At 50.7% G+C, this 12,500-nt stretch overlaps 3 protein-coding genes across 3 annotated transcripts in view; all 3 read left to right on the top strand.

Moving 5' to 3' along the window:
* The window catches only part of ccm2l (CCM2 like scaffold protein), a gene marked incomplete at its 3' end in the record, with an annotated part of 11,904 nt that extends 11,895 nt beyond the window's left edge, over positions 1 to 9 (top strand). The window contains exon 10 of the mRNA XM_084445668.1: positions 1 to 9. This exon is cut by the window's left edge and continues 272 nt beyond it. Within this exon, the coding sequence (XP_084301794.1) occupies positions 1 to 9 (9 nt within the window).
* The window catches only part of rps21 (ribosomal protein S21), a gene marked incomplete at its 3' end in the record, with an annotated part of 454,986 nt that overhangs the window by 411,472 nt on the left and 31,014 nt on the right, over positions 1 to 12,500 (top strand). The gene's annotated exons all lie outside the window — the stretch shown is intronic.
* cables2b (Cdk5 and Abl enzyme substrate 2b) overlaps positions 2,882 to 12,500 on the top strand; it is a gene marked incomplete at both ends in the record, with an annotated part of 19,395 nt that continues 9,776 nt past the window's right edge. The window contains 3 exons of the mRNA XM_084446201.1: positions 2,882 to 3,408; positions 11,694 to 11,745; positions 11,951 to 11,978. Coding sequence (XP_084302327.1) covers positions 2,882 to 3,408; positions 11,694 to 11,745; positions 11,951 to 11,978 — 607 coding nt within the window. The remainder of the gene's footprint in view (positions 3,409 to 11,693; positions 11,746 to 11,950; positions 11,979 to 12,500) is intronic.

Raw genomic sequence — 12,500 nt, 5'->3', positions numbered from 1 at the left:
TACCTGTGAGGGGGGGGGGCTGAGGCTGTAGGTCTGGGGGTGGAGGTCTGGGAGTGGGGGTCTGGAGGTCTGGGAGTGGGGATCTGGGGGTGGAGGTCTGGGAGTGGGGGTCTGGAGGTCTGGGAGTGGGGATCTGGGGGTGGAGGTCTGGGAGTGGGGTCTGGGTGGAGGTCTGGGGGTGCAGGTCTGGGGATGGAGGTCTGGGAATGGGGGTCTGGAGGTCTGGGAGTGGGGGTCTGGGGTGGAGGTCTGGGTGGAAATCTGGTGATGGAGGTCTGGGTGGAGGTCTGATTATAGAGATCTGGAGATGGAGGTCTGATAGTGGGGGTCTGGGAGGTCTGGGAGTGGAGGTCTGGAGGTCTGATAGTGGGGGTCTGGGAGGTCTGGGAGTGGAGGTCTGGAGGTCTGGAAGTGGAGGTCTGGAGGTCTGGGAGTGGGGGTCTGGGAGTGGGGTCTGGAGGTCTGGGAGTGGGGGTCTGGAGGTCTGGGAGTGAGGTCTGGAGGTCTGGGAGTGGGGGTCTGGAGGTCTGGGAGTGGGGGTCTGGAGGTCTGGGAGTGGGGGTCTGGAGGTCTGGGAGTGGGGGTCTGGGAGTGAGGTCTGGAGGTCTGGGAGTGGGGGTCTGGAGGTCTGGGAGTGGGGGTCTGGAGGTCTGGGAGTGGGGGGTCTGAGAGTGGGGGTCTGGGAGTGAGGTCTGGAGGTCTGGGAGTGGGGGTCTGGGGGTGGAGGACTGCGCTGGGTTGGGGATTTAAGGAGGCCCGGACACTATTAGTGGGGGGAAGGGGTTGAGGCGGGCTGCAATGTTACTACTACTAACACCTACATTTGTATATATTGTGAAAAATAAAAAATATGGGGGAAAAGTAGATAAAAAGTAGCCTACAATAAATACATAAAAAAGGAACACTTGTTTCTGGTTTGATTTTAAAATGTATTTCTGTTCATCTGCCATACAGAACAAGAACCAGTCTTTGTAGGAGAATTGATCTCTGTCAGCAAGAACTACTGTAGCTGTCAGCTGTCAGCTTAGCACTGTAAACATCCCTTTCATCCATCTACTGCCATGTGTGTGTGTGTGTGTGTGTGTGTGTGTGTGTGTGTGTGTGTGTGTGTGTGTGTGTGTGTGTGTGTGTGTGTGTGTGTGTGTGTGTGTGACTGGCCAAGTTAAATGCAGCTGTCATCTGCTTGTCAGCTGACCAATTCCCATCTGAGGCTTCTGAGGATGAACAGCCAATCTGCATACATTTGCATCACACTTATTTACATACAGTACAGGAGAATGCTGAGAGAGAGAGAGTGAGAGAGAGAACTACGGACAGTGAAAGAGAGAGAGAGAGAGAGAGAGAGAGAGAGAGAACTACGGACAGTGAAAAAGAGAGAGAGAGAGAGATCTACGAACAGTGAAAGAGATAGAGAGAGAGAGAGAGAGAGAGAGAGAGAGAGAACTACGGGCAGTGAAAGAGAGAGAGAGAGAGAGAGAGAGAGAGAGAGACGGACAGTGAAAGAGACAGCGGATGATAACTGCTAATAAACACTGGCAGAACAGGGAGGGCGCCCAGAGACAGTCCGCTTACTCAGAGAGAGACGTGACGTGCTGTTGGTACAGAGACAGTCCCCTTACTCAGAGAGAGACGTGACGTGCTGTTGGTACAGAGACAGTCCCCTTACTCAGAGAGAGACGTGACGTGCTGTTGGTACAGAGACAGTCCCCTTACTCAGAGAGAGACGTGACGTGCTGTTGGTACAGAGACAGTCCCCTTACTCAGAGAGAGACGTGACGTGCTGTTGGTACAGAGACAGTCCCCTTACTCAGAGAGAGACGTGACGTGCTGTTGGTACAGAGACAGTCCCCTTACTCAGAGAGAGACGTGACGTGCTGTTGGTACAGAGACAGTCCCCTTACTCAGAGAGAGACGTGACGTGCTGTTGGTACAGAGACAGTCCCCTTACTCAGAGAGAGACGTGACGTGCTGTTGGTACAGCCAGTCAGTCTGCCCAGAAACATTGGCTACTATCGAAGAGAGGGTCTGAGAGAGGGGAGAGAGAGAAAGAGAGCTAGAAAAGGAACGAGAGAGAGAGAGAGAGGGAGAGAGATAAATAGAGAGATGATAAACAGTGATGTTCTCTTAGCGCCTAGCGCTAATGCAGGGCCAGCTGACTCTTTCTGCCGTGCATAATTCCGGTCCGCCGGGAGAAGAGACACAGGATGAGCAGAAAGAGAGGATGAGCAGAAAGAGGATGAGAGCTCCAGCCTTCTGCTTCTGTCACGCCCCCCCCTCGTACTCTCTGACCTTCCCAGGGTGCCCTGCTCATCTCCCTGCAGCCACTGCCAGCCGAACTGAGGCTCACGGGTAAACACACTACCCAGGGGTCACCAGGGGCCACGTCACACGTGCGTGTATGCACATGCACGTGTGCTAAGTGCACATATTGCTCATCTATGTAATCATATAGGATTATGTTTCCACTTTGTCTCCTGTGGATCTTGCATGCTGTAACAGTATACAGTATGTCCTTCACTGCCAGGCATTTAAGCTATAGCGAAATGATGGTTAGGCCTATAAGAGTGCACATTCTAGAAGACAAACCGTTTTATATTTCTGTCACAGATATCATATGTCCATACGAACACAGGCTACAGGCCGTCATATCTTGTCTAGGGGCGCAGCAGAGAAATCGTCTGAGGTCTTTCATAACAAAAGCATGAAAGCCAATTGGCTTTTTCTCTGAAGCTCTACACGCTCGCGCTGCTCCAATCAAACCGTTGGTGGGCGTGAGCGCGAGACGCGCGTGTGTCCCTCGCGCCGGCTAAAACGCTCTGACAGTGCGCGCGCCCGCTAAAACGCTCTGACAGTGCGCGCGCCCGTACTTCCTCAGTCGAGAATGGCGGCTGCAGCCTGCGGTACGCACGGAGGTACGCTGGCCGGTAACAGCGGCAAACCGCACCACAAGGAGCACCTGCGGAAAAGTAGAGACTCCCGCCGGAGACAAGCGGCTCTTTTGTTCCTCAGTAACATCTCTCTCGACGGACGGCCCGTCCATCAGGAGCACGGCGCCCTCCAGGGACACACCGACTTTCTGGGGAGCGATGTTGGGCTGTCAGCGGAGTCGAACCGCTACGGGACCTTCGGCAGTTTATCAACGTCTGTGAGCTGCAGCGCGGTCAACCCGGCTGTCCCGAGACTCGGGGTCACCAACGTGCCTCCCATCCTCGTCCTGCCCTCCTCGGACACGGGGTTGAACCACGCCGGGGTCGGGGAGGTGTTCCTGGAGAGGGGGAGAGGGGCTTTCTCCTCGCAGGGGAATCTCCTCTCCCCGAGTCTCCTGCCCACAACTCTCGGACCGAGGAAGTCATCGACGTTGCTGTCAGTGCAGAGTTGTAACTCTGTGACTTCGGAGACTCGACCAAGGTGAGTGTAATGTCTATTATTACTGTTAGCTACGTTAGTCAACGTGTGAGAAGAGGATTCATGTTCACGCAGTTGTAGCAGAACCGTTAGATGATGGCATCTGCCTCCAGCTATTTACATTGTAGCGCCGCAGGGTGACGAGACGGTTGAATCGCAAGAGATAAACATCTGTTAGCCTCAGGCTAGGCAGCTACCCACCTCCACCCTTTTAAACTGCCTACCTCCACCCTTTTAAACTGCCTACCTCCACCCTCTTAAACTGCCTACCTCCACCCTCTTAAACTGCCTACCTCCACCCTTTTAAACTGCCTACCTCCACCCTTTTAAACTGCCTACCTCCACCCTTTTAAACTGCCTACCTCCACCCTCTTAAACTGCCTACCTCCACCCTCTTAAACTGCCTACCTCCACCCTCTAAAACTGCCTACCTCCACCCTTTTAAACTGCCTACCTCCACCCTTTTAAACTGCCTACCTCCACCCTCTTAAACTGCCTACCTCCACCCTCTTAAACTGCCTACCTCCACCCTCTTAAACAGCCTACCTCCACCCTCTTAAACTGCCTACCTCCACCCTTTTAAACTGCCTACCTCCACCCTCTTAAACTGCCTACCTCCACCCTTTTAAACTGCCTACCTCCACCCTCTTAAACTGCCTACCTCCACCCTTTTAAACTGCCTACCTCCACCCTCTTAAACTGCCTACTTCCACCCTCTTAAACTGCCTACCTCCACCCTCTTAAACTGCCTACCTCCACCCTTTTAAACTGCCTACCTCCACCCTCTTAAACTGCCTACCTCCACCCTCTTAAACTGCCTACCTCCACCCTTTTAAACTGCCTACCTCCACCCTTTTAAACTGCCTACCTCCACCCTCTTAAACTGCCTACCTCCACCCTCTTAAACTGCCTACCTCCACCCTTTTAAACTGCCTACCTCCACCCTCTTAAACTGCCTACCTCCACCCTCTTAAACTGCCTACCTCCACCCTCTTAAACTGCCTACCTCCACCCTCTTAAACTACCTACCTCCACCCTCTTAAACTACCGACCTCCACCCTCTTAAACTGCCTACCTCCACCCTCTTAAACTGCCTACCTCCACCCTCTTAAACTGCCTACCTCCACCCTCTTAAACTGCCTACCTCCACCCTCTTAAACTGCCTACCTCCACCCTCTTAAACTGCCTACCTCCACCCCAAACACCAGTGACCTCCACGGTGGTTTCATATCTGGATGAACTGAAAGTAGCCTTCACTTCCTCATAATATAGGCTAGTTGACCGTTGGTCTTCCTGACAAGAGTCGTTGTGTTCGCGTCCTTTTACATTTGACTAGTCATAAGGAAATAGTCAACACTTGTGTTTGTAACCATGTTTTAGTTCATCTTTAATTGAATATTGAAGTGTAATGTTTACAAACGGGCCATGACATGTCATTTAAATAACATTGCTGTCAACATTTCTCAGCACACACTCAGCGCTGACATTGTAGCACAGATGAGAGATTTTGACAGTTGAGGGTGACTGGAGGCGGGGGTGAATGTGGAAATGTTTTGCCTGCCTAAAGTTAGTTGCTGTGTTGTCCGCTCTGCTTACATAAGGTGCTGAGGTTAGTCTGACTCGATTAAGACCTCGCTGTGATTCACAATACATTCTGTTATGACAAGATTAACTATTCAACAATCTTAATCCATGACACATCTAGTTTCTTAACTGCTGTCTGTTTTCTGTAAATCAGGCAAAAATGCAGAAATTGACCTTGCTTCTTGTCTCCAGTTGACTAATAACTAATAAGAATAACAGCCTATTTGCCCTGGTAGCTGCAGTTGGCAGTGTGGTATTCAACCTCTACAGAACATTAATAATTTACATATAATTAGGCCAAAACTCATCATGTTAATACTTCATTAGGCATCTTTCTTCTCATGTTCTTTGTAGTTCATTTAGGGTTGGGTGAGTCTCCAAGTAGAATAGAGTAAATAAAAGTGTGTGTGTGGTGTGTGTGCGCGCGCTCGTGTGTGTTAGTGTGTGGAGGTCACATTCTCTCTCACACACACACAGTAGCTACTGTACCATATCAAGAACTACAGGCTGCTAGTTCAATCCATGTGTTCTTACTATTAGACATGTTATTACTAGACTTTTATAGTTGGCAATTAGCTAATCACTATGGTTTTTGGCAAAGACATTGCTTTCACAAGAGATAGGGTGAAGCTTTGAGATTGTGAATACTATGTATTGCTCAGTATGGATACAGGCTGTATCCAGTTCTCGTACAGACACGACACACGAGTGCACATAGTCACACCGCTGTTAGACTGAGACACAGAGTTGGCTGAGAACAAGCCGTGTGAATCTGGATGACTTCATCTAGTAGTAGGAGGTCTAAACATGGACTTTTCGCTATTGACACTTTTTCAGCTGAAGTTGGCTTAGAGCATGAGGAACGAGGAACCACTCCCCCCTCGGCCTGACTCAACAGGCAGTGTTCTCTCTCTCTCTCTCTCTTTCTCTCTCTCTCTCTCTCTCTCTCTCTCTCTCTGTCTCTGTGTCTCTGTGTGTCTCTCTCTCTCTCTCTGTGTCTCTGTGTGTGTGTGTCTCTCTCTCGCGCGCTCTCTCTCTCTCTCTCTCTCTCTCTCTCTCTCCATTATTCTACCATGTTTTCATCTCCCGGTTCCTGTGTTCTAAAGAGTGACCTGTGTGGATGGGTTGTGGTTCCTCAGCCATGGTGACAAGCCGCTGTCCTCCGCTCTGCCCTGCATCAGCACACAAACATATTCAGAAACACATGCACCAACATGCACAGGGTCTACACACACACACACACACACACACACACACACACACACACACACACACACACACACACACACACACACACACACAGTCCCCTGAGCCAGGCTTAATACAGTCCTGTCCAAACAAACTCATTGCTCTGCTGCCCTGCCCTCTTTAGCGTAGAACACATGATGTCATCCTGTCAGAGCTAAGCAGATGACTCTCACCGAGCCGCGCGGCAGCAACAAAGCCTTTTTATTTAATGAGGAGTTGCACACCAACCACTAGGAGGCAGCGTTGAGCATGCCCGGGGCAAATTGCTGTGACAGTGTGCCCGACCTATCCGATACCATCAATGTGGGTGAGAGAGAGGCGTGTCAACAGCCTGAATCGAAGAGGCTCCATCGCCGATGCAGTTATGTAAGACATATGTGCAGTGTTTAGAAGGGCAGGGATATTTTCATTCTTAACTGAAGTATGTTTGGAAATAATGTACAGTATAGCCCGAGTTTATGCCAAAAAAATGTATGAGAGACGTTTCTCTAAATATTGAGCTTGGCCGATAGGCTCTTGGGACGAAATGCATTTCCATTCGCGTGACCTCTGCAAAACAATGACCTTCTGTTTTATTCACCTCATCAAAACAAACATATAGGCCGGCGGTTTCTTCTCAGGCATGTTACAGTAGGTGCGCCACGACCAAAGGACCCGCCCGTTTGAGGTTACGAGCGGCGGCGCGGTTCTTACCGTCACCTGCGGCGTGGGGAAATCAGACGAGAGACATCTGTAGCCTGACTCATTCCAGAACAGATTACACGCCCCCCCGCTTCCTCCAAACACACGCCCCCGGGCAGGCTGTCGGGCTGGCTGCCTGGCAGGCCTCCTCCTGGCGTGTGTAACGCCCGTCTCGACCATGAAACAGATCCCCCCCCCGAGCGTCGCGGCACGGCGAGCTGACGGAGAGGATCAGACAGACGGGGCCCTACGGTCATTCTGGAGACGTGGAGACGGAACGCGTGCTCGAAAAACAAAAGACGAAAGAATACCGTGTCATGGCTGTTAATCTCATAATCATCTTGATGCAATAGAAAATATAACTGGATTATCATATCATTTCGGGTTGGGTTCACTTTATCCGCTGTGTGTGTGTGTGTGTGTGTGTGTGTGTGTTTGTTTGTTTGTGTGTTTGTGTGTGTTTGTGTGTGTTTGTGTGTGTGTGTGTGTGTGTGTGTGTGTGTGTTTGTGTGTGTGTGTGTGTGTGTGTGTGTTTGTTTGTGTGTGTGTGTGTGTGTGTGTGTGTGTGTGTATGTGTTTGTGTGTGTTTGTTTGTGTGTGTGTTTGTGTGTGTTGTGTGTGTGTGTGTGTGTGTGTGTGTGTGTGTGTGTGTGTGTGTGTGTGTGTGTGCGCGACCCTGTGGCTATACCTATCCAAATTCATGAAGCAGGAATAGAGAAAGGGGAGGAACTGAAGATAACAATGTCTGATTGTCTCCGTGACAACACTGTTCCACATATCATCTTATCTGCAGTCTTATTAGGGAAGTGGATCATTTCCACCCTCTGCTAATGTTACACTCTCTTTTATCTCCCTGTGTGTGTGTGTGTGTGTGTGTGTGTGTGTGTGTGTGTGTGTGTGTGTGTGTGTGTGTGTGTGTGTGTGTGTGTGTGTGAGTGTGTGAGTGAGAGAGAGAGAGCATGTGTGTGTGTGCGTGAGAGAGAGTGTGCATGGCATGCTTATGTGTGTGTGTGGGTGTGTGTGTGTGGGTGTGTGTGAGAGAGAGAGAGAGAGCATGTGTGTGTGTGTGTGCGTGAGAGAGAGTGGGCATGGCATGCTTATGTGTCTGTGTGTGTGTGTGTGTGTGTGTGTGTGTGTGTGTGTGTGTGTGTGTGTGTGCGTGCGAGGACTACTGTATTTATGCTACAGTGCTAATGTTACTGTGCTAATGTGACAGCGCTACAGTCCTGCTAGCAGATTTATCAGTGGCCGTGCCTGTTGAGGATTTAGTGTGTGCTGGACTGCTGGTATTAAAGCCAATCCCCTGTGACGTCAGGTCTGCCTCTAACTCTAGCTGGCGGCCGCTTCACCCCCGAGTCCTTAAACCAAGATCAGCCTGCTGATCCCCTGCCCCGGCTCCAGCAGGCCCCAGACAGGACAGCGCAGAACGGAACGGAAGAGCCCAGAATAGAACAGAACAACACAGAACGGAACGGAACAGGACAGAACAGAACAGCCCAGAATGGAACAAAACGGAACAACCAAGAACTGAACAGCCAAGAACAGAACAGCCCAGAACGGAACAAAACAGAACAGCACAAAACGGAACAGCCAAGAACAGAACAGCCCAGAACGGAACGGCCCAGAACAGAACAGCACAAAATGGAACAGCCCAGAACAGCACAGAACAGAACAGCCCAGAACAGCACAGACAGCACGCCACAGAACAGCACAAGACAGTTGATTAGAAACAATAAAAAGAGAGGGAGTAAGAAGAGTGGTAGAGAAGGAGGGAAGGGGAGAGGGAGTAAGAAGAGTGGTAGAGAAGGAGGGAAGGGGAGAGGGGGTAAGAAGAGTGGTAGAGAAGGAGGGAAGGGGAGAGGGGGTAAGAAGAGTGGTAGAGAAGGAGGGAAGGGGAGAGGGAGTAAGAAGAGTGGTAGAGAAGGAGGGAAGGGGAGAGGGGGTAAGAAGAGTGGTAGAGAAGGAGGGAAGGGGAGAGGGAGTAAGAAGAGTGGTAGAGAAGGAGGGAAGGGGAGAGGGGGTAAGAAGAGTGGTAGAGAAGGAGGGAAGAGGAGAGGGAGGAAAGAAGAGTGGTAGAGAAGGAGGGAAGGGGAGAAGGAGGAAAGAAGAGTGGTAGAGAAGGAGGGAAGGGGAGAGGGGGTAAGAAGAGTGGTAGAGAAGGAGGGAAGGGGAGAGGGAGTAAGAAGAGTGGTAGAGAAGGAGGGAAGGGGAGAGGGAGTAAGAAGAGTGGTAGAGAAGGAGGGAAGGGGAGAGGGGGAGATGAGGAAGACGGAGAGGAGAGAGAGGGAGGAAAGAAGAAGAAGAGATGAGAGAGAGGGGTACTGTAGAATTGGTGACAGGTAGTGAAGGGAATCATGTCCAGTTCTCAGGATATGCATGCAATCAGTGTTCCTCTTCCTTCCTTGAAGGTTTAGGCGTCATCTAGATCTGATATCAGCCAGACAGGCAGGAAAGAGGGACAGGGTGAGAGAGAGAGAAGTTTTGTTTGTTGAAAACAAACAAACAAACACATTCCAGGCCTATAGATGGCTGGAGGAATGTTATTTTTTCCCTGACTTTGCATCTAAGAGGCATCCGTCACTCGACATAAGGAAATGCCAGTGTCAGATCCTAATCTGCAGTAGATGATGATCTGACGAAGCACTGTATAGATCTCTGCTGTCTCCCTCAAGGTCATATCTGCGACAGGCAGAGTCAGTGTATCCATATTTCAGAGCACAGACCTCTTTTCTATTGTTTTCAGCGGGACAGAGCGCTTGCACACTTCTCAAGAAAAGATTAGCATCTCGCATGCTTTTGTGACCGAGCGTTCCAGGCCCACCCAGGAGGGCCTCACGTTTTCATATTGTTTCAAGTTTAGGAAGGCACGCTAAACGAACACAAGGCCCGACTCCATCAACTGAGCCCATACGACATCACCACTCTGTGAGGGAGGGCAGGTCAGCGCTCGCAACTCCCCCTACAGGGGGGGGAGTATGATGAAGATGCGAAGCACACCGATCCTAATGTTTCCATTCCCACGGCCCAGAATGGCACATTCCAGAAGTCGGCAGCGTAGCTTCCCATGGGCTGGAGACCAGGGGGAAGAATTATACATCAGGCGGTTGGAATGTATAGGATTCTATTATAGGGTTCTATAGGAATGTATAGGATTCTATTATAGGGTTCTATAGGAATGTCTAGGATTCCTAGTTTTTTCTAAAAGAGAATTGGTACAAGGTGGTCGTTTGTCTGTGGATCTATGCAGCACTGCACACAGCCAGTTCACCTTCTCGATCACCCAATGGTAGCAAATGTTATTTTAGCTGTTAGCAATAAATAAAAAAAAGTGATATAATTTGCAGGGAGTATGACAACTATGACAAGTTGGAATGGAGGAAAACCCCTAGAATCTCTCGGAGGGTGCTATTGGACTGTCCAGGAATAGAAGCATATCTCTAGGGCTGTTTACTGTATCTTCCAGTGTGCATACTGTACCCTTTCAGAGAAATTAGGTGCTTTTCCAGTTTGTATACTGTACCCTTTCAGAGAAATTAGGTGCTTTTCCAGTTTGTATACTGTACCCTTTCAGAGAAATTAGGTGCTTTGTCCTGTTGGCTGAGCATGCAGAATCGCTCTGTGCCTCCCTCGGTATCTGCTATGTGTGCATGTGAACTACAACAGTGTCCAATAATAGAGCCATAGTATCTTCCTTTTGTTGCCCTAGCCTAAGCCTAGCCTGGCTCGTACTGTAGGTGTCTCTCTTGATCACACACTGCAGTGTGCTGGGTCATAGCTGTGTCAGTGTGCTGGGTCAGCTGTGTCAGTGTGCTGGGTCATAGCTGTGTCAGTGTGCTGGGTCATAGCTGTGTCAGTGTGCTGGGTCATAGCTGTGTCAGTGTGCTGGGTCATAGCTGTGTCAGTGTGCTGGGTCATAGGTGTGTCAGTGTGCTGGGTCATAGGTGTGTCAGTGTGCTGGGTCATAGGTGTGTCAGTGTGCTGGGTCATAGGTGTGTCAGTGTGCTGGGTCATAGCTGTGTCAGTGTGCTGGGTCATAGCTGTGTCAGTGTGCTGGGTCATAGGTGTGTCAGTGTGGTGGGTCATAGGTGTGTCAGTGTGCTGGGTCATGGCTGTGTCAGTGTGCTGGGTCATAGCTGGGTCAGTGTGCTGGGTCATAGGTGTGTCAGTGTGCTGGGTCATAGGTGTGTCAGTGTGCTGGGTCATAGGTGTGTCAGTGTGCTGGGTCATAGGTGTGTCAGTGTGCTGGGTCATAGCTGTGTCAGTGTGCTGGGTCATAGGTGTGTCAGTGTGCTGGGTCATAGGTGTGTCAGTGTGCTGGGTCATAGGTGTGTCAGTGTGCTGGGTCATAGCTGTGTCAGTGTGCTGGGTCATAGCTGTGTCAGTGTGCTGGGTCATAGCTGTGTCAGTGTGCTGGGTCAGCTGTGTCAGTGTGCTGGTTCATAGCTGTGTCAGTGTGCTGGGTCATAGGTGTGTCAGTGTGCTGGGTCATAGGTGTGTCAGTGTGGTGGGTCATAGGTGTGTCAGTGTGCTGGGTCATGGCTGTGTCAGTGTGCTGGGTCATAGCTGGGTCAGTGTGCTGGGTCATAGGTGTGTCAGTGTGCTGGGTCATAGGTGTGTCAGTGTGCTGGGTCATAGGTGTGTCAGTGTGCTGGGTCATAGGTGTGTCTGTGCTGGGTCATAGGTGTGTCAGTGTGCTGGGTCATAGGTGTGTCAGTGTGCTGGGTCATAGGTGTGTCAGTGTGCTGGGTCATAGGTGTGTCTGTGCTGGGTCATAGGTGTGTCAGTGTGCTGGGTCATAGCTGTGTCAGTGTGCTGGGTCATAGCTGGGTCAGTGTGCTGGGTCATAGGTGTGTCAGTGTGCTGGGTCATAGGTGTGTCAGTGTGCTGGGTCATAGGTGTGTCTGTGCTGGGTCATAGGTGTGTCAGTGTGCTGGGTCATAGCTGTGTCAGTGTGCTGGGTCATAGCTGGGTCAGTGTGCTGGGTCATAGCTGTGTCAGTGTGCTGGGTCTGTGTCAGTGTGCTGGGTCATAGGTGTGTCAGTGTGGTCAGGTTCCTCACTGTGAGCTGGTGGGCAGCGGCCTCCAGAAGCAGCAGAACAAAGCTACTATACCCAAACCATGAGAGGACTAGAGGTTCATATTGTGCTCCCACACTCTCTGACCCAGGCCTGGTTGCATGGTGGCCGCTGGAGAAGCAGCAGAGACAGACTGACGGGCAGACAGACAGACGGGCAGACAGACAGACAGACGGGCAGACAGACAGACAGACGGGCAGACAGACGGGCAGACAGACAGAAAGACAGACAGACGGGCAGACAGACAGACGGGCAGACAGACAGACAGACGGGCAGACAGACAGACAGACGGGCAGACAGACAGCCTAGCCTAGAGTAAGGGGGGCATAATCAATTAACATAAAAAGACATTCTAGTCATTTAGCAGACTTTCTTTCTCCCCCAAAGCGACTTACAATTAGGAGTTAGTGTTGGGGCTAAGTGCCTTGCTCAAGGGCACAACGGCAGGCAATATTTGATGGGAAATCACACGTCAGGTCTGTGGCCTCAAACCGACGACATTTCGGT

Source organism: Borostomias antarcticus (assembly GCF_949987555.1).
Source record: "Borostomias antarcticus genome assembly, chromosome: 11".
Taxonomy (NCBI): Eukaryota; Metazoa; Chordata; class Actinopteri; order Stomiiformes; family Stomiidae; genus Borostomias; species Borostomias antarcticus.
Note: the sequence above shows the minus strand (reverse complement) of the source record. Positions and strands in the feature narration are given on the sequence as shown.